This window comes from Panthera uncia, assembly GCF_023721935.1.
Source record: "Panthera uncia isolate 11264 chromosome A1 unlocalized genomic scaffold, Puncia_PCG_1.0 HiC_scaffold_17, whole genome shotgun sequence".
Classification (NCBI taxonomy): domain Eukaryota; kingdom Metazoa; phylum Chordata; class Mammalia; order Carnivora; family Felidae; genus Panthera; species Panthera uncia.
The window spans coordinates 3,707,898-3,731,001 of record NW_026057577.1 but is presented as its reverse complement, the minus strand read 5'-3'; the positions used below and the strand labels follow the sequence as shown (position 1 = coordinate 3,731,001).

The 23,104-nt window shown below is 36.5% G+C and overlaps 1 protein-coding gene across 1 annotated transcript; it reads right to left on the bottom strand.

The window, feature by feature from the left end:
• Positions 1 to 1,195: 1,195 nt before the first annotated feature.
• On the bottom strand, positions 1,196 to 2,118 carry LOC125934802 (olfactory receptor 13G1). The gene is given in 2 exon segments (XM_049648397.1): positions 1,196 to 1,251; positions 1,254 to 2,118. Coding segments are annotated over 2 exon segments (921 nt in total).
• Between the last annotated feature and the right edge of the window lie 20,986 nt (positions 2,119 to 23,104).

Below are 23,104 nucleotides of genomic sequence, written 5' to 3'. Positions count from 1 at the left end.
ATCCTAAAGTAGGCAACAATGACATGAACGAGATTGTTTCAGGAACATACTAATGTATGACAAAATGCCTGCATTTTAAAAATTGCAGTGAAACCTTAATTATAACTGATTTCAAGGGAAAATTGTACTGTCTGTGTCACAAATAAGTCTCGCAGTAATGCCATATATTTTCTTATATATTGAAATATACATGATTTTATTCAGACTAGTTAGTTTCATAATATTAGAAGTAATCTTTCTTTGTGAATGTATGTGCATATATATATATATATATATATACACATTTGCCTGTAGGCACAAACATCATATATATATATGTGTGTATATATATATATATATACACACATGTATATATGTATGCTATTGTATATATTGTATTGTATATATATATGTATATATATGTGTGTGTATATATATACATATATATATGTGTGTGTGTGTATATATATATACATATATATATATATATATATATATATGATGTTTGTGCCTACAGGCAAATGCTTGTACACAGGCATAAATGAGAATGAGAAGATACATATATATTCTAGAAATATTTTGGGATATATATCATGTCATATATTTGAGATGGTATATATATTACATTTTACACATTGTTAAAACTAAAAATATAAAATTGTGGAGACAATGAGACAGCCCGGAATAGAATAGGAATAAGATAAACACTTTACATTTACTGGGAGTAGTTGTGAAAGTTTTCATGAATGAAAGTAATTTAGAAATATGTGGAGTGAGGAGTATAAATCAGTAGTGAAATGGTAAGAACTAAGTGAATTTTATTTTAATTTTTTTAGAGTTTATTTTACTTTAAGAAAGGCAGAGACAGCATGATGGGAGAGTGGCACAGGAGAAGGAGACAGAGAATCCCAAGCAGGATCCTCACTGTCAGCACAGAGCCCAACACGGGGGCTCACACTCACGAAACTGTGAGATCATGACCTGAGCCAAAACCAAGAGCCAGAGGCTTAGCTAATTGAGTCACCAGATGCTCCAGAAATAAGTGTATTTTAGAAATGAGGAGCAAAGAAAGTGATTTGCCGTGGAATGAATCATTCTCACTCTGAAGAGGGAGTAGGGAAATTTGGGAAGGAAGTACCTATAAATGATCAGTAAAATCTAAGATGTTCTAGGAGATGATTCTAGAATAGAGAGTTGACATTCTCTTGTGAAACCACTAATGTTTCAAAAATGCAAAGACTTTCTGAATCCCTGTCTGCATCTCCTTGTTTCGTAACTATACACAATTGGGTTTAATGTTGGGGTCACAAGAGTATATAGTGCAGCTATCACCTTGTCCCTTTCAAATGAGTAGCTGGAAGCAGGGCGGATATATGTGTAGATTACAGGACAGTACTAAAGGGACACAACTATGAGGTGGGATGAACATGTTGAAAAAGCCTTCCTCTTGCCTTCTGCTGTGCAGATGCGGAGAATGGCAGCAATGATAAAACCATAAGACAGGCAGGTGAGGCTGAAGTCACCGATGGCCAGGGAAATATCAGCAACATATACCATCACCTCATTAATTCTCACAGGACTGCAGGACAAAGAGAGCAGTGGGGGTATCTCACAGAAGAAGTGGTCAATGTTATTTGGCCCACAGAAAGTCAGGTTCAGGATGAGACCTGTGTGTACCCAGGAATTGGTTACTGCAATAACCATGGCAATGCTAAGCAAGGCCACACACATATAGTGGTTCATAATAGTGCTGTAGCGAAGAGGAAAACAGATGGCCACATAACGGTCATAGGCCATTGTGGTGAAGAGTACCATCTCAGCCCCCAATGACCATGTGAAGAAGAAGAGCTGGGACATGCAGCTTCCATATGAAATACTCTTTCCTGATGTTAGCATGGTCCCCAGCATCTTTGGTATAATGCTTGTTGTACAGATGATGTCCACAATAGCTAGTGCCAGGAGGAACACATACATGGGTGTATGCAAGGTGGTATTATAGATTATAACAATGATAATTAGCCCATTGCCAAAAAAGGCCACAAGGTAGATGCAGGGAAAGACAATGAAGAGAACTCCCTGCAGTTCAGGATTTTGGGTAAGGCCCAGAATCATAAACTCAGTTACAATGCTGTTATTCATTGTTCTTTGATGACACACATTGCAGAGAGTGAACAACTAGGAATTAAAATAATGTAGTTGATTTTATCAGGAGATGTGTGATGTGGTGTGTGTGTGTGTGTGTGTGTGTGTGCAGGTGTGTGTGTGTGTAATTTAGTGATTGTGTGTTGATTTGATACAACTTTATAGCAAGAGTTCCCTTCTGATAGAGCATGATGGAGTTCTGTCTTCCAGGCAATATCTTCTATCCTCCAGATGGATATAATTTTCTGATGTACGTTCTGCAATTAATGACTACACTAAACTGAAGTCAGTGGTTGAGAAGAAAAAGATAAGAAAAATTAATATATTCAAGTATTTCAGTATTACCATTTTGAGTTGAAACATTTGAACATCATTCACATATATATGGAATATAGTACAAATAATTACATATCTCACCAATTGTTAACTATATGCTATCTTTCTTGAAACATACATGAGCAAAAATATCTAGAACAATAGAAGTTGACAGGGCTAAATATAGTGGGAAGACTTCAGCAGCAAAAAGTCCAACAGAATATCCTGAGACTGGATATTTAGAGACCATTGGATAATTTATTGGTGTCTAAGAACTAAATAATTTAATCAAATGCCTGCCTGATATTTTTTCTTCAGTTTCAGAAGTACATTCTTAAAATCTCATGAACTAATTTGTTATGTCATATAAGAGTAAGAAGATTAGATATGAACATAGAAGATCTAGGATTGCATCTTCATTTTATTATAGCTATAAACTGGCCATTGAAACTCCATAGGCTTCATATTTCTTATGAAATCTCTTTTTATTTCTAACAATATTATAAATAGAGAGAAATATTAGGTAGTATACAGACAGTATAAAAGTTTCTTAGGGATACCAGAAGAAAGAAACAGCTAGAAAAAGTTTTCTGGAAAGTATCCAAGAGATTTATGAGGGAAATTCTTGCTCTTTTCATTGCTCTGCAAAACTTCTCTAGCAATTTGTCACCTGCTTTCTTTTTTGCTTATTTATTTGGATAGATCTGTTTTTATGCATAATCAGCATTTTGCATGGACGCATGACTGTTAGGACTGTTATGACCTGTTGCATCTAGGAAAAGTGTTCAAAGTAATTGTGAGTTTAATAATAAATTTATGCTTCATAACTGTTCTTTGTCTTTTCAGAGATCACATTGTATTTCTGTTACCTAAACAGAAGAAATACAAATCACTTTTGAGACCACATCCAGTGTGATTTGCTCCCCCAAACCATGAAAGCTGAATTATTGATTTGCTAAATTTTAATGAACTAATGATTTTCTAAATTTACTGACCATGTGTAGCTGTTCAGACATAAAAAAATATTTTGTCAATCTCTAAATCACCTCATGAATCCCTGGACTTATTTCTTGTTTTCTCATTGTGAAAGGATGTAACACCTGTCAATACTTGCATCTATGATACGTGACAGGCTCTGTGTTAGATCTTCTGCAGATATTACATCATTTTGTCACAATCATGGTGGGACTTTAATATTGCCATCTTTATTCAGTTGCTAAAAAAACCCCAGTTCACTGGGCCAGATAAAAGGACAGAAGCCAAATTACATATCTCATAAGTGGAAGAGCCAGAATTGACACCTTTTGGTGCAAAATGAGCAAAACTTTTAGAATTTCTAAATAATAAAAAAAGAATAGTTTTATTCGAGCCCAAGTGAGGACAGTTTCCTGAGATACACAATCTTCACACAGAGTGCTCTGGAGAAGGAATGTTTAATACAGAATTATGTATGTTTTTGTTGTTGTTGAATTATGGAAGATATCTTAGAAAATTATAAACTTTATTTTGTTTCAAGTATGTACAAGTTTGCAGGCTTTGGAGGTATGGGAATGGAACTTAGGGATATTTTTACTCTTATCTTTGGTTTGGATTTTTTTTTAGGTTATTTTCTATTGAAACAAATGACAATATGTGCTCAGGTCAGAAATAGAGCCCATGGTTTGAAGTTTGGTGAAGTCATTCTGACCTTGGTAAAAGTGTAGCTTCCCTGGGAACCCAAAAGCTGTGCCCACCAACATTAAACGTTGAAAATTTCCTTTATCGTATCTAGATTGTCTGACTTTTAACAAATTGATATTAACCTCTCAGCTATATGCTTTCAGGTAAAATACAAAATAGTATGGCAAACATACACAAAACTGAATTATATAAAAAATATTTTAAAGAAAATGAGAGTTTTATTCTGAATGAGATATGACTTGGGACAGGAAAATATAGATAAAATAGTTGATATTTAAAATTAAATTAAAATATTTTAATTTAAAAATATCTGATATTGAAATGAATAATAACTAATCTTTGATCTACTGAGTGTTGATGTATTTTCAAATTAGATTAGGAAGCCTTGGTCTGGTTATTCCATCTGAATCAGAGATCTGTCATAAAAGATTTTGGGATGAATTTATAAGACAACAGTCCTTTTCCTGCCTATGTGATCTTACCCACCAAAGTAGGTACTCAAATATAAACTGAACCTTCCTTAATGATGAAGGAAAAAGCTTCAATTTTCCTTTGAAGAATTGTTACCTATCAATGTAAATAATGCTATTTGTCTATTTAATTGTTAGTCATCGAGTTCTCTGAAGCTGGGCGTGAGAGAGAAATTCAGCCCCAAGATACAAAATGAAATTTCATACAATGTTGAAATTTTGCGAAGATACTGTGTAAATCACCTCTGGTTCACTGTCTCTAAGTGAAGAACAAAAGAGTGAGGGTACCTGGAGATTCCTTTTCTCATCTCTTCTTGGAATGTTCTACCCCCTTCACAATATTAATGGCATTGGTTGGACCTTGTTCTTAGTGCTGGTTGTGAGAATTTGGATATTTACTGTGTGTAGGTAAAGCAAAATCCAAAAGGGGGGCATCATATGGTTCACTGAGAGAAGGTATATATTGACTATAGTAGCTTTGTTTGAATATCCATTATTGATTCAAGGTAGAGATATATACTTTCATCAATCTACAGGTGTCCAATGTGTAGTCAATAGTTTCTATTGAAATTCTACAAGTGAAGCATACCTGGCTTGGATGTTATCTTCAATCCTAAAAGGCCACAGTATATATTAAAAAGAAAAAAAAAAGCCTGCTTACATCAGCAGGGAAACACATTTAGCTAGGTTTTTTAACTTAAAAGCCATTGATTCTTGGCAATGTCCTTTTCTGTCCCTCTCATCTGGAATTATTTACACCTCTTTAGTTATTATATTTAATCCAACTCAGATTTTCTATTGATTTAAATTTGGATGTACAAAATTAGTAAAATTTAGTTAGAATTAGGTTAACACATAGGGCTTAAGTCTTGATTCTGGAAATTTTTGTCCATGACATTGCATTTTTAAGGTGTATTCTCTGAGTCTCAGTCTATCTTCATTGTTTAAATGGAGTATAAAAACAGTGGTAAACTAAGTTGCTCTGAGGATTGAACAATGAATACAAATTCTTAGCCCAATTTTTAGCCCACAGTGAGCTGTCAATTAAATGTAACAATAATCATTATTTAGAATCCAAAGCTAATGATTTTAAGCAGAGTTTTAACATTTGGAATTTTAAATTAATTATGAAGCAATTTTTCATGATTAATGGAAGGAAGAACTTCCAATTTTGCATTTTAAATTATTGAATAATTATTATAATAAAAGAATAAGCAGATTGGGTTATGACAATCAAAGATAATTCAATTAAATATAAATATAATTAAGATGCCTTCATTCAGTAAACATTTAAAGATCACACTTCATACTAGTCATTATGTTATTATATTTAGTTTTAATGATGCAGAAAATGCAATATGTTCTCAATTTTCTCAGGAGTAATGGTAAAACAGTTATTAAACATGTGCTAAAATGATGGGAAAATTATCAGAGATATGGAACAATTTTGTATAGTAATATAGTCCAATTAATTTGGTTTTGGATAGGATTATGGAAAATCTAATAAAATATTGAATGTGTTTTTATTTTGGAAAGGTAAGCAATTTTCAACGAGTGTGAAAGGAAAGAGAAAAGAAGAGGCAAAATAATTCCCAAGCAAAAATAAGGAAGTATGAAATACAAATGAATATGAGAAATGGCTTTCACTAGAGACAATGCATAGAAATACTGTGTAATGTGAAGTATAACAAGATAGGACTTGTTCAGATAATTATATTATAATAAGTTATTGTGTTGTTCTATAGGCATAAAGGAGAATTTGGAAAAATCTGAGAGAGAAAGTAAAATGTGTTTTGCCCCAATTTTTAGAAAGATAGCCCTGAAGACAACATAAAAACTAAAGGGAGGCATTATGTTATCCATTTTGAGCAGAGACAGTTTACAAGAACCAATTGATTTGTAGAACAATATCAATTTAATTACATTTAACCTAAGGATGTGCTTGTAATAACTAGTTACCAGAATAAATAAAATTTATATCATAAATTAAACTATTTATAGAAAGAATTTAGACAAGTTAATTTGAATTGTTTTTGCAGGATGCAGGCACTTTGACAAATGAGCATCAACTCCTTCCTAGAAGGAGAAAATTGAGGGTACTGTGCGTTTCCTGACTCCTAGAACTCAGAACATTTATTAGAAGTTCATATAGATGTTTTATTTATGTGTCATTTATTCTACTATTTTGTTTAGTCCTGAGAACAAGATTAGTTAATAATTAATAATGTTAATGTCCCTATTTTAAATATGATGTGGTTGGTAAAGTTTGGTACATTTAACAAACTTGCTTACTGTTACACAATCAGACATTGATGACAGGCAGATCTGAATCCAGGGAATGTAATGAAGAAACTCACTCATGTTGTAATTTATAAGATAGTGTTATACTGATGCAAATCCTAGAACACAATTTAGTCTTCCAAATTATCAACTACGTCATCATCATCATAATCTGTTTTCAAATGTCATCATCTTTATTGCTGGCATGAACAACATCAGCCCACTTTTAAATGGCCTGCTGTGTGTAAGGCAAGTTGTTAGGAACTCATCACAGCCACCTCCCTGTTCTATGGGACTAGAGTGAGTGGTACAGTGTACTCTGTGCTCTCACATTCCTAATGACTTCTTTTAGACAATTTTATTTTAGGCAACTTTCTGTTAAGAAAGTTTAAGTCACAGGTGCTTCTGATTCAGGCTTTGTTCAAGTTGAATGTTTTAATTTCACAGCTTAAGTAGTGAAAATGAAAGTGGTCATTTCTCAGTTTTTAAAGACTTTGAAAATATCAAAGAATGGCAGTAGTGAAAGATCAATGTGTTGGGAAGTAGAATGCAGTGCAAATTATGCAAAAAGAATGCAGTATAAATTATGGCCCTACCATCATTAGGTAATAAATTATCTAAGTTAGCCTGGGACTGCTCCTGTTTAGCCACTGAAAGTCTCGTCTTAGGAAATCTTGTCTGAAGCAAACTGGGACAGTTGGACACCCTAGAACACCTGAAGCCAGTGAAATGTTTATTCTTGAAAATCTCAGCCATACATTAACTTCCAAAGCATTTCATTTTCTAAATTTGGGAAAATATAATTTTACAAATTCAACTTTAAACTCTTCACTTTTCTTGTTTAAGAGTCTATCACAGAGTCTACAATCCAATTGGCACTTTTTTTCCACGGGTTAGGACGGAAATAATGGGACCCCTGAACTAACTCTTCTGTGAACCTTAAATCAGCTGGATTCCAAGATTTTCTATAGTCATGAGTTGTGTGCTTGAAAACTGTTAATAAATCGTAGGATCTTACAAAAGGTATATTGAAATGAGGCATTGAGAACCACTTCATAACAAAACCTTCTGAAAAAAAAAAAAGGATAACTTATCTGGTAATACATGGATGAAGGAGCCAGGAGGCAGGGAGTTGTTACGCATTATCTTTCTTTTCTTTTCTTTTTTTTTAAACATTTATTTATTTTTGAGACAGAGCATGAACGGGGGAGGGTCAGAGAGAGAGGGAGACACAGAATCCGAAACAGGCTTCAGGCTCTGAGCTGTCAGAACAGAGCCTGACACCGGGCTCGAACTCACAGACCGCGAGATCAAGACCTGAGCTGAAGTCGGCCGCTTAACCGACTGAGCCACCCAGGCGCCCACGCATTATCTTTCAAAGCTATTGCCAACTTCTTTTTCAACACTTGCTAAAGGGATCTTCAACACCAAGCTACCTATCTACCTCCTTCTGGAAGAGCTCTAAGATTATTGCAGTTTAACTGCAATCTCTTATACTCACTCTTACCTCAGATCTCTGGTAGTAATTCCATTTTATGGGGATTTATTTGTTTTTGATGTCATATAACTTTATATGTCAGATTTCAACCTCTGTAGTTAGAAATCCGGTTTTTGAAAGTAGAAATATTCTATATTTCTCTTCTATTCCTTGCTCCACACTATCTCCTTATTTACACCATTTATACATATTCCATCATTCAGAATAACTAGAGTTCACTCATTTATGTAACTGAAAGAAACGTCAGTAAAAGGTTTTTAAAAATTAAATTCTATAATTTAGATGTAAATGTAAATACAGACAACCTAAAATTTACTATCTGAATATTTTCTAGTGTACTTAAATTCTATAATTTAAATTTAAATGTAAACACAGACAACCTAGAATTTACTGAATATTGTCAAATGTACAGTTCAGTAGTGTTAAATACATTCACCTTGCTGTGCTACCTCCAGAAATTTTTTTATCTTGTAACACTGAAACTCAATACCCATTAGACAGCTTCCTATTTTTTCCTATTTTTCTCTACTCATAGTCCCTGGCAGCCACCAATGTACTTTCTGATTCTATGAATTTATTCTAGATAACTCCTACAAGTTGAATCATACAGTATTTGTCTTTTTGTAACTGGGTTATATTATTTAGCATAATGCCTTCAAGGTTCACCCATGCTGTAAATGTGCCAGAAAATCTTTCTTCTTAAATGTTGAAAAATATTCCACTATGGATATGCAACACAATTTGTTTGCTCATTTATCAGTTGATGTGCATTTGAGTTGTTTCTGCTTTTTGGCTATTGTGAAAAATGTTAGTATGAACATTGGTGTGCAAATATCTCTTTGAGATCTTGTAAATTCTTTTAGATATATATTGTGAAGTAGAAGTGCTATAAAAATTTTTGGGTATTGAGTAAATGAAGATATTTTCAATACAGTTGAAAAATAAAAGACTCTATCATAGATCCGTGTATATGATGCGTAGAATGTGCAAATCCAATAAAGCTACATTTATGAGAAAATTTTAAATCAGTTAAGAAAATTTTGATACATTTAGAGGTTTTGAAAACCCATTTTAAACAACTTTGCTAATTAAACTTTGATGCTACTTAAAGAAGATATTCTTATAAATAAATAACAGATATATTAAGCGTTCCTACCACACCAGTAATGGCATACTAACCTAAGTTCAGCTGACTTTCTTCTTAACTCCAACTTGTGCATATTTGATATAAAATAAAAAATTAAGAAGCAGAGGGACAATATAAATGCACTTAGTATTAATAAGTATCCTCTCTTTTGGACTGAATTATAATCCATGGATGGACTTTTTTCTTTCAGTGTTCCTAAAAAAGAAGTAAAGAAGTTACTTGGTTCAAACATATTTCTACATAGGTCACAATTTCATGGTGACTAGAATAATTAGAATGTCTAAAAATACTTACTTTGGCTCTTTGCAGGGTATCACCATGTTCAAACAGTAACCTGTGTTCAGTTACTAGAAAAAAAAACCTGAAAATAAGGATAATAACTCCCTTTGTTTGCAGTCAACAGACTTCTTTTATGTTTGCTTAAGTATTATTAATATACTTAAGATCAATCGAAATCTTTCCAGACTCAAAAACAAGGGACCACAGGTGACAGCATCTTCAGACCAAGCTTCTCACAGTTGAATTAATATGGCTCTCAGAGGAGCAATTAAAATAACTCCGCACCGATTACTAATTACTTGTGGAATGACTTTTCTGGGCTACTGTTTCTCTATACCAACACAATGTATCCCAAGATAATATCTTCATGGAATAGAAAATCTGAGTAACGAGAGATACTGGGAGTGTCTTATAGAGACAAAAAGATATTCAAAGACAGATGAGTGGACATCGTTACAAAAGCAATTGTATTGTCCTAGACAATGGAAACCTCTTTCCCAGTAAAAGATAAACATAAGTAGTGGCAGGAAATGGATTCAAAGACAAAGGTTCAAAACAAAGATCAGAAAGGTTCAATTTAGCCCTCTACACTGTGAGGCAGAGGGAGTCTACAAACAAGCTATGGGATGGCATTAAATTCTTAGTTAATAAATATAACAAATTCCTCAACTAAATTTATTTCTGAATTGAATTGAATTATTTGAAAATCTTTTCTATTCATTATTTTGGTGTTGTTTATGCATGTCCATACACAAATGCAACTTATGTGTGTGATGTACTCACAATGAAACAACATCATCTCTGTCTCTCTACTGTATATCCTCATAGTTTCAAATATCCATTGGAATTCAAACACAAACTTTCATGTTTACCATATAGCCTTCTTTCCTCTATTTTGTTTTATCTCAGAGAAAAAATACACAAGTGATATTATAGATTTTTCTAAATAAATTTTATTTATTTTGAGAGAGATAGAGCATATGCATGAGTGAATGGGGGTGGGGCAGAGAGAGAAGGAGAAATAAAATCCCAAGCAGAGTTTTTGCCGTCAGCATGGAGCCTGATGCGAGGCTCAGTCTCAAGAACCCTGAGATCATGACCTGAATCAAAATCAAGAGTTGATGCTTAACAGACTGTAATACCAAGGTACCCCTGGATCATTTTTAACAGTCTTTTAAGGTTGTCAGGCAGTAACTTAAATCTTTATTGAATGTTTGTAATAAATACAGTGTTCCTAAATATTAATTAAGTATATCAGACTGGCAAAAAGAAAGGAAGGAATGGGAAAGTATTATATGTAATTGTAGTCAAATGACTATTAAAAATTAGAGTCTAACTCTAATTGTTAGATTGTAAAAAATGTTTGCTATTGAACCAATGCATATAACTTGTTTTGTTAATATTTTTAAAGCAAGATGGCCTACTTCCTTCTATAACAATGAAGATCATTATCAATATATCATTTTAAACAAATACCTTGAAACAATATATAATAGTTCTAGGTGCTATGAGTGACTGGACAATGGATCAGAATAACCTAATTTTAAAATTTAGGGTGCAAGGGTGGAATGGAGGGTAGCACTCCGCTATGGGATGCCGAGCTAAGTTGGGCCTGCAAACACGTTGTTGGCCAACTAGTACTATTTTACTCTTCTTTTAGGAAGGAGTGGAGAGAGAATGTTAAGACTCTGAGGAGAAAAACAGGATGGGTCTCTGCCAATTTTCTTCCCCTGATCTTTTTCTCTGCTGCAATTTCTATCAGTTTGATTATTTGGACTCTTGATTTAAAATAGCATGCATTGTCACATTCTTTCTTGAAGTCTGTCATGTTAAATCATATATCTAAAATAAAACTATTGCATGCACAAGGAATTTGTTTTATGATATATTTCTGGTGGAAATACCCCTCTGTCATGATTTTTTTTAATCTAACAAATAAATTATGTTTTATTTCCTATGTATTGCTATAGAGTGACTGCACCAACTGTCTCTTGTTTAGTTTTGCATGGTATATCATTTTCCATCTTTATATTTACATGTTTTCTTTGCCATCATTTGAAAATATGTAAGTGGAAAATAATCTTGTTTTTAATAAAATTTTAACATTTCAATTTTAGTATTTTATTTGCATTTACTTTAACTCTAGATACATTTGTGTTTGTTTTCTTAATATTTGTTTTCCATTTATTTTGTGCTCCTTTCTGTATTTTTGATTAACATTTTTTATTATCCCAATTTTTTTCTTCATTACTTCAAAAGTTTTGCATTCTTTTGTAATGATTTTGGTATATATGCTTGAGGTTATAACATGTATCCTTGCTATATGCAGACTTGTTACAGTCTGCTGGAAATTATTTATTTTAACTTTCCAAGAGATGTTATGCTTTTGGAACACTAAGTACTTTAGTCCATTCTAACTTTTCATGAATTTCATCATGTTTTTCACTGGTACACATATCTCTACCACCCATGTTCTATATTGCTTATTTCTCAACAGTTTTGTTGTTCTTCCTCTCTCTTGCACATCTTTTCCTGTTTATGACCATTCCTTTTCCTGAATAACTCTGCTTTTAATTCAGGTTTACAGGTTTGCTGACAACAAATTCTTCAAGTTTGTATATGTGTGAAACATTTTTATGTTGTTTGTAGTTCTGGAAAATATGGTTACTGGGTGTATAATTTTAAGTTGGATATTATATGAATTCCAATTTAAGATGGCAATATAGGAAGACCCTGAACTCACTTTCTCCATAGAACACACCAAATGACATCTATTAATAGAGCTATGCTTCCTGAAGAACTGAGGGCCTACTGAACAGATTCTGCACAATGAAAGATAGAATAGCAAGAGAGAACAATAAGAGGGATGGAGAAGTGGTAACTAACCCCAACGCCTGACAAAGCAAACTGCAATGGGGTAGGATAGAACTCAGGGGCAGGAAACACATTCCTCTGCCTGTGTTAACAGAAAAAAAAACAGTTTAAAATGGCAACTTGTTTATAAGTGTTAAGCTCTAGAACTCCACCAATCACTCGAGAAGCTGCTGGAACTCTCTCTGGGTCAGAGGGACTGGAGTGTGATATGTTTTAGATTTCCCTCCCCCTTGAAAGCATAGACCAGAGCAGAGTGCGGTCACCAGACCCAGTCTGCAGCTTCAGATGAGCTTGAGTCTCCCAGGTTACACCAGTCCTGGTCAAGCTGGGCACAGGGGGAAAAAAGCTACAGTTTAAAAGAATAACTAGTATATAAAAGATCCAGTCCCAGAATTCTGCCAAATGGTGAAGAAGCTGATGGAACACTCTGGAACACTCTTTTGGTGGGAGGGCCTGACTGACATGGTTGGTGCTCCCCTTCCACCTTGAAAGCACAGACCTGTGCACAGTCCAGATGCTTCCTCAGTGAGCCCCAGGCCACTAGCTTATAATACTTCCAGACATCCCATCAAGATGGCCACAGGGTGGTACACACTGAGACACACTTGGGGAGTGCTCACTACAGCTCCAAACTTCATGCCAAGGTGAACTAGTGCAAAGCACTTTGGAACATTCCAGGCTAACACAACTTAGGCTTCAGATAGCTTGCTAGGGCATCTCATGTGTGGATCACTGTGGCACCTGCTGGCTAATGTCTGCTTTATATTGGGCCATGTTGCCAAGGTGTCCCTGTATGGATTACCCCAAGAAGACCCCGCCCATGACTGTATTAGTTCCAGCCATCCCACTAGGGTTGCCCTCACACAGAGCACCCTGGTAAGCTCCCACCTGCACTGTCTTTAGCTCTAATTGCTGAACCAGGGCACCACCTGCACTGAGGACACCAGTGCAGCCCAGCTTGTACCCATTTCAACTTTAGCTGTCTTGACAAGGCACCCTCAATGTGGAGACCCCACCCCCCCCAAGATACCCATATTGCAACCACTTCAGCTTCAGTTTACTGACAGGCACATTTTGCACAGAAAACCCAAGGACCACACTGACCCACATCCACTTTACATTTAGCTATCTTGCCATGGTACCCAAGTACACCCCATCCTGTACCCCGTTTCAACTCCAGCAACCCTTCCACGGCACCATCTGTGTGGAAAGTCCCAGAATACCTCAGTTTACATTGACTTCAGGTTCAGCTATCTTGCCAAAGTGTCCTAAGTGCATAGAAGCTTGGAGACCTCAGATGGCAATCATGTTAATTTCAGCTATACTGCCAGGCCACCCTGTGCACAGAGAGCCAAAGGACTTCCTAGCCTGCACACTGCCTCAACTCCAGCCCATCTACCAGGGCTCCCCTGGCATGGAACACTCCAGGACACCCTGGGTTGCAATCACTTCAGCTTCAGCTATTCTGACAGGGCTCCTTAAATGTATAGAACCCTGGGAAACCTGGTCTGTATCCCTTCAGTTTTGGCTGTCCTGACAGGGTGTCCGCTGCATGGAAAGTACTAAGACCTCCCAGCCTGGACCTTGCTTCAAATACAGCTGAAATGCCAAGGTTCTCTCTTCATGTAGAGCTTTGAGACACATCAGATTGCAACCTTTTTCGCTTTAGTTGTCCTGTCTGGACATTCAATACATGGAGAGCCCAGAAACTCCACTGAGCTGTGTATACTTTGGTGTCCTCTATGTGAAGAACCCTGGACCCCAGCCCACCCATGCCAGCCACAGATCCAGCCAGCCAGCACAAGTCACCAAACACACACATTCTATATAGGGAATAATATTATACAAGACCATTTTTCCAAGTTTAGGACAAGTAGCTGTTCTGCTTTATCCATAGATACAAACATATGCATTTAGTCAAACTAGGGAGACAAGGGAATATGCTCCAAAAGAAATAATAAGAGAAAACCTCAATAAATAAATAAATAAATAAATAAATACAATAAAGATAAGCAATATATCTGATAAACTGTTTGAAGTAATGACTCTACAGAAGCTCATTGGGCTAGAGATTAAAGTGGAAGAACTCAGAGAGATCTTCCTTAGAGATATAGAAAATATTAAAGAGAACCAGTCATTGTTGAATAAGGCAACAATGAGATTTAAAAAAAATCACTAAAGGGAATTAGCAGTAGATTTGCAGATGCAAAAGAATGTGTCAGTAATCTGGAAAAGAGATAAAACAAAACACCCAAGCTGAGGAGCAGAGAAAAGAACTTTAAAAAATGAGAATAGGTTAATGTAATTCTTAGAAAACATCAAGGAAACATTTGGCATTATAAGGGTCCCAGAAGAAAAATAGAGAGAAAGGGGCAGAAAAGCTATTTGAATAAAATAATAACTGAAAATTTCCCTAAGCTAGAGAAGCAAATGGGCATCTACACAATAAAGTTCCAAACAAAATGAACCCAAGCAGGTGCACACCATGACAAATAATAAGTAAAATGTGAATGATTAAAGGTAAAGAATCAGTATTAAAAGCAACAAGAAAGCATTAAGTTATATACAAGGACAACCCAACAGCTGATGTTTTAGCAAAAACTTTGTAGGCCTAGCAACAGTGTCATTATATATTCAAAGTATGGGAAAAAAGAAAAAGAAAAAGTACAACTAAGAATATTCAACATAGCACAGTTATCATTCAGAGTTGAAGAAGAGATAGTCTTCCAGACAAACAAAAGATAAAGAGGTTCACCACCATCAAATCAGTCTTGCAAAAAATGTTAAAGGGAATATTTTAAGTGGAAAAGTTGGTCATAATTATATGCAAGAAAATTATAAATAAAAAAAACATAAAATTTGACATTATGTACATAAAACATGGGGAAGGGGGTAGGAAAAAAACAAAAACAAAAACTTTTTAAATATGTGTCTGAGCTCAAATGACCATCAACATAATATAGACCATTATATACTTAGGATGTAATATGTGGAAGTTATGGTAACCACAAATCCCAAACTATAATACATATATCAAAAATAAAGAGAGACTAAGGGCATTTGCATGGGTCAGTTGGTTAAGTTTTCAACTTCCACTCAGGTTGTGATCTCATGGCTTGTGGATTCAAGCCCTGAGTCAGGCTCTGCACTGGATAAATAAATAAACTTTTTAAAAAAGAGAGAGAGAAACTCACAACTACACGTAACTAACACATAACTACAGAACTCTAACACATAATGAACATATAAGTACAAATAAATAACACATAACTACACAAGCTAACACATTACTACAGACATTCATCAGTCATGAAGAAAAAGAGCAAGAGGAGAAGAAAGTGTCTGAGAACTACAAAACAACCAGAAAACAAACATACCTATCAATAATTACTTTAAATGTAAATGGCTTAAATGCTCCATTAAACAAACAAACAAACAAACAAACAAAACATTGGGGCGCCTGGGTGGCTCAGTCAGTTGAGCATCTGACTTTGGCTCAGGTCATGATCTCATAGTTTGTGAGTTTGAGCCCTGTGTCAGGCTCTGTGCTGACAGCTCAGAGCCTGGAGCCTGCTTCAGATTCTGTGTCTCCTCCTCTCTCTGCCCCTCCCCTGCTCATGCTCTGTCTCTGTCTGTCTCTCAATAATAAATAAACGTTAAAAAATTAAAAAAAAATAGAGAGTGGCAAAACGGATAAAACACAAGATCCATCTAGATGCTGTCTGCAAGAGACTTACCTCAGATCTAAAGACACATACAGACTGAAAGTGAAGGAATTAAAGAAGACCCTGAAAAAAAAAAAGCCAGGTAGTAATATTTGTATCAGACAAAATAGACTACAATAAAGACTGGGGGGTTTGTAATATGGCAGTGTAATAGGGGGACCCAGGGCTAGTCTTATACCATGAATACAACTAGATAACTACCAAATACTCCTAAATACTCCAGAAATTGATAGGAAGACTAGCATAACAATACCACAACTAAAGGTAAAGAAAGGCTACATCTACAAAGGTAGAAAGTTCAGCGATGCTGCTTGGGAGAAAAATGAATTGTGGCTGCTGAAATGGAGAAGGACTGTAGTCACAGAGAAGGCCAAGGACAGGCTAGCACATACAGGAGCTAATGGAGAAAATGAATCCCAATGGCAACTGGCTTGGGAAGCAAGAGGGGTTTAATTTCATGAATTCCTACAGCCAGCAGGGATTAAAACTTGGAGTTTTAGAAGTCAGCTGGCTTGGCTGGGATAGAGACCAGAAGACATTGTATTGCTTTTGGAGACAATACAGGTAAACACCCCATGGACATAGAGCATGGAAATAGTGTTCTTTTTTTATATATGAAATTTACTGTCAAATTGGTTTCCATACAACACCCAGTGCTCATCCCAACAGGTGCCCTCCTCAATGACCATCACCCATTCTCTCCTCCCTCCCACCCCCGCAACCACACTTTTATCTCAGCATTTAAGAGTCTCTTATAGCTTGCCTCCCTCCATCTCTAACTTTTTTTTTCCTTCCCCTCCCCCATGGTCTTCTGTTAAGTTTCTCAGGATCCACATAAGAGTGAAAACATATGGTAACAGTCTTTCTCTGTATGACTTATTTCACTTAGCATAACACTCTCCAGTTCCATCCATGTTGCTATAAAAGGCCATATTTCATTCTTTCTCATTGCCACATAGTACTCCATTGTGTATATAAACCACAATTTCTTTATCCACTCATCAATTGATGGACATTTAGGCTCTTTCCATAATTTGGCTATTGTTGAGAGTGCTGCTATAAACATTGGGGTACAAGTGCCCCTATCCATTAGCACTCCTGTAACCCTTGGGCAAATTCCTAGCAGTGCTACTGTTGGGTTCTAGTGTAGATATATTTTTAATTTTTAGAGGAATCTCCACACTGCTTTCCAGAGTGGCTGCACCAGTTTGCATTCCCACCAACACTGCAAGTGGGTTCCCGTTTCTCCATATCCTCGCCAGCATCTATAGTCTCCTGATTTGATCATTTTAGCCACTCCACTGGCATGGGGTAGAATCTCAGTGTGGTTTTGATTGGTATTTCCCTGATGAGGAGTGACGTTGAGCATCTTTTCATGTGCCTGTTGGCCATCTGGTTGTCTTCTTTAGAGAAGTGTCTATTCATGTTTTCTGCCCATTTCTTCACTGGATTATTTGTTTTTCAGGTGTGTAATTTGGTAAATTATTTATAGATTTTGGATACTAGCCCTTTATCCAATATGTCATTTGCAAATATCTTTTCTCATCCCATTGCTTGCCTTTTAGTTTTTTTGAATTGTTTCCTTCGCAGTACAGAAGATTTTTATCTTCATGAGGTGTCAATAGTTCATTTTTGCTTTTAATTCCCTTGCCTTTGGAGATGTGTCAAGTAAGAAATTGCTGCGGCTGAGAATGCAGAGGTGTTTTTCTGCTTTCTCCTCTAAGGTTTTGATGGTTTTGTGTCTCACATTAAGGAGCCTTCATCCATTTTGAGTTTATTTTTGTGAATGGTGTAAGAAAGTGGTCTAGTTTCATCCTTCTGCATGTTGCTGTCCAGTTCTCCCAGCACTATTTGTTAAGCAGACTGTCTTTTTTCCATTGAATATTCTTTCCTGCTTTGTCAAAGATTAGTTGGCCATCCTTTTCTGAGTCCAATTCTAGAGTCTCTATTCTATTCCATTGGCCTATGTGTCTGTCTTTGTGCCAATACCATGATGTCTTGATGATTACAGCTTTGTAGTAGAGGCTAATATCTGGGATTGTGATGTCTCCCACTTTGGTCTTCTTCTTCAATATTACTTTGGCTATTTGGGGTCTCTTGTAGTTCCATACAAATTTTAGGATTGCTTGCTCTAGCTTTGAGAAGAAAGCTGGTGCAATTTTGATTGGGATTTCATTGAATGTGTAGATCACTTCGAGTAGCATTAACATGTTAACAATATTTATTCTTCCAATCCATGAGCATGGAACGTTTTTACATTTCTTTGTATCTTCTTCAATTTCCTTCATAAGCTTTCTATAGTTTTAAGCATACAGATCTTTTAACATCTTTGGTTAGGGTTTATTTCTAGGTATTGTATGATTTTTGGTGCCATTATGAATGGGATCAGTTTCCTTATTTGTCTTTCTGTTGCTTTATTATTAGTGTATAAGAATGCAACTGATTTCTGTACATTGATTTTGTATTCTGTGACTTTGCTGAATTCACGTACCAGTTCTAGAAGACTTTTGGTGGAGTCTATCGGGTTTTCCATGTACAGTATCATGTCATTTGCGAAAAGTGAAAGCTTGACTTCATCTTTGCCAATTTTGATGCCTTTGATTTCTTTTGTTGTCTGATTGCTATTGCTAGAACTTCCAACACTATGTTAAACAATGGTGAGAGTGGGCATCCCTGTCGCGTTCCTGATCTCGGGGGAAGGCTCTTAGTTTTAACCCAATGAGGATGATATTAGCTGTGGGCTTTTCATAAATGCTTTTCATATGATGCTTATGTATGTTGCTTCTATCCTGACTTTCTCGAGCGTTTTTACTAATAAAGCATGCTGAATTTTGTCAAATGTTTTTTTTTTTTTCTGCATCGATTGACAGGATCCTATGGTTCTTTTCTTTTCTTTTATTTATGTGATGTATCACGTTGATTGATTTGTGAATGTTGAACCAGCACTGCAGCCCAGGAATGAATCACACTTGATCATGGTGAATAATTCTTTATATATGCTGTTGAATTTGATTTGTTAGTATCTTATTGAGAATTTTTGCATCCATATTCATCAGGGATATTGGCCTGTAGTTCTATTTTTTTGCTGGGTCTCTGTCTGGTTTGGGAATCAAAGTAATGCTGGCATCATAGAATGAGTCTGGAAGTTTTCCTTCCAATTCTATTTTTTGGAACAGCTTGAGAAGGATAGGTATTATCTCTGCTTTCAGTGTCTGCTAGAATTCCCCAGGGAAGCCATCTGGTCCTGGACTCTTATTTGCTGGGAGATTTTTGATTACTGATTCAACTTCGTCGCTGGTTATGGGTCTGTTCAAGTTTTCTATTTCTTCCTGTTTGAGTTTTGGAAGTGTATGGTGCTTAGGAATTTGTCCCATTTCTTCCAGGTTGTCCAGTTTGTTGGCATATAATTTTTCATAGTACTGCCCAATAATTGTTTGTATATTTGAAGGATTGGTTGTAAAAATTCCATTTTCACTCATGATTTTATCTATTTGGGTCCTCTCCCTTTTCTTTTTGAGAAGCCTAGCTAGAGGTTTATCAATTTTGTTTATTTAAAAAAAAAAAAAAACTATTGGTTTCATTGATCTGCTCTACAGTTTTTCAGATTCTATATTGTTTATTTATGCTCTGATCTTTATTATATCTCTTCTGCTGGGTTTGGCGTGTCTTTGCTGTTCTGCTTCTATTTCTTTTAGGTTTGCTGTTAAATTTTGTATTTGGGATTTTTCTTGTTTCTTGAGATAGGCCTCGATTGCAATGTATTTTCCTCTCAGGACTGGCTTCGCTGCATCCCAAAGCATTTGGACTGTTGTATTTTCATTTTCATTTGTTTCCATATATTTTTTAGTTTCTTCTCTAATTGCCTGCTTGACCCATTCATTCTTCAGTAGGGTACTCTTTAACCTCCATGTTTTTGGAGGTTTTCCAAACTTTTTCCTGTGTTTGATTTCAAGTTTCATAGCATTGTGGTCTGAAAGTGTGCATGGTGTGATCTCAATTCTTGTATACTTATGAAGGGCTGTTTTGTGACCCAGTATGTGATCTATCTTGCAGAATGTTTCATTTGCACTGGAGAAGAAAGTACATTCTGTTCCTTTGGGATGCAGAGTTCTAAGTATATCTGTCAAGTCCATCTGATCCAATGTGTCATTCAGGGCGTTCTTTATTGATCCTGTGTCTAGATGATCTATCCATTGTTGTAAGTGGAATATTAAAGTCCCCTGCAGTTACCACATTCTTATCAATAAGGTTGGTTTGTTTGTGATTGTTTTATGTATTTGGGGGCTCCCATATTCGGTGCAAAGACATTTATAATTGTTCACTCTTCCTGATGGATAGAGCCTGTAATTATTATATAATGCCCTTCTTCATCTCTTGTTACAGCCTTTAATTTAAAGTCTAGTTTGTCTGCTGTAAGTATGGCTACTCCAGCTTTCTTTTGACTTCCAGTAGCATGATAGATAGTTCTTCAGCCCCTAACTTTCAGTCTGAAGGTGTCCTCAGGTCTAAAATGAGTCTCTTGTAGAAAGCAAATAGATGGGTCCTCTGTTTTTTTTTGTTTTTTTTTTTAATCCATTCTGATACCCTATGTCTTTTGGTTGGAGCATTTAGTCCATTTACATTCAGTGTTAATATTGAAAGATACGGGTTCAGAGTGATTGTGATGTCTGTAAGTGTCATGCTTCTAGTGATGTCTCTGGTACTTTGTGGTCCTTGCAACATTTCACTCACAGAGTCCCCCTTAGAATCCCTTGTAGGGCGTGTTTAGTGGTGATGAATTCCTTCAGTTTTTGTTTGTTTGGTAAAACCTTTATCTCTCCTTGTATTCTGAATGACAGACCTGCTGGATAAAGTTTTCTCAGCTGCATATTTTTTCTGTTCATCACATTGAGGATTTCCTGACATTCCTTTCTGGCCTGCCAAGTTTCAGTAGATATGTCTGCTACTACCCTTAGGTGTCTACCTATGTAAGTTAGAGGTTGTTTATCCCTAGCTGCTTTCAAAATTTTCTCTTTATCCTTGTATTTTGCCAGTTTCACTATGATGTGTCATGCAGAAGGTTGATTCACATTATGTCTGAAGCGAGTTCTCTGTGCCTCTTGGATTTCTGTGCCTGTTTCCTTCTCCAGGTCAGGAAAGTTCTCAGGTATGATTTGTTCAAGTATACCTTCAGCCCCTTTCTCTCTCTCTTCTTCTGTAATTCCTATGATATGAATATTGTTCTGTTTGATTGCATCACTTAGTTCTCTATTTCTCCCCTCATACTCCTGAATTTTTTAATCTCTCTTTTTCTCAGCTTCCTCCTTTTCCATAATTTTATCTTCTAATTCACTTATTCTCTCCTCTGCCTCTTCATTCCGTGATATGGCCGCCTCCATTTTATATTGCACCTCATTTATAGCAATTTTTTAGTTCATCGTGACTAATTTTTAGTCCCATGATCTCTGTCCCAATAGATTCTCTGCTGTCCTCTATGCCTTTTTCAAGCCCAGCCATTAATTTTATGACTATTATTCTAAATTCTTGTTCTTTTATATTGCTTAAATTGGTTTGACTACTTCATTACCTGTGACCACTTCCTGGGGTTTCTTTTGGGGAGAATTCTTCTGTTTCATCATTTTGGCCAATCTCTGTGGTAGCTCCAAACTGCAGGACACTTTCCCTGTGCTTTCTAGAGAAATATGTGTTGGTGGGCAGGGCCACAGTCAGTCCCAATGTCTTCCCCCAGCCCACTGCTGTGGCAACAGTCAGACTGGTGTGTAACTTATCTTCACCTCTCTCAGGATAGGACTCACTATGGAGTTGTGTGGCCCCTGTCTGGGCTGCTTGCACACTACCAGGCTTGTGGTGCTGTTTTGATGGGATGTGGCCAAGGACTTATTAGCCAGGGTGGATCCCCAAGGTGCACAGGGGTGGGAGGGGCAGCCTTAGCTCGCTTGGGTGTTGGTGGTCCCCTTTGGGAGTGGCTCTGCAGCACCTGGAGGGAGGCAGTCCGGTAGGAAGGATGGATCCACAGAAGCACGGCATTGAGTGTTTGCACAGTGGAAGCAAGTTCAGTGACAAGAACTAGTGCCCTTTGGAAATTAAGCTGGCAGATGGGAAAGGGAGATTTTGCTTCCCAGCACTGTTGTTCCCCAGTGCAGCTCTGTCCTTCTGGGGCTCAACAACTCTCCCTCCCAGTGTCATCTCACCTTCCCAACTTTCCGAGAGTAGAGCTGTTGACTTTTAACATTCCAGATGTTATGTCTCACTGACTGTCAGAACTCACAGAATCTATCTCCTCCACTTTTGCAAGCCAGACTTGGGGGAATCTGCCTTTCCCAGAGGGCTGTCCCTCCAGGGCCCAGCTCCCTCCTGCCAGTTCGTGTAGCACACTCTGCCTCTCTTCCCTTCCTACCCTCTTCTGTGGGCCTTTTGTCTAAGTTTGTCTCTGGAGAGTCCATTTTGCTAGTCTTCTGGTGGATTTCTGGGTTATTTAGGCAGATGTGGGTGGAATCTAAGTGTCCAGTAGGACGAAGTGGACCCAATTAACCTCCTACACCACCATATTCTGACACACCACCAAAACACTGTTCTTAAGAGCGACTGGCACATGGAATGTGAAGGTTATTCATCCATCTTGGAACACATTCCAGAGAGACTGTGTTCATAGAAATAACCCCTGGGAACAATGGAACTGGCCAGAACCATTACGCTCCCCTGCCCCTCAACATAA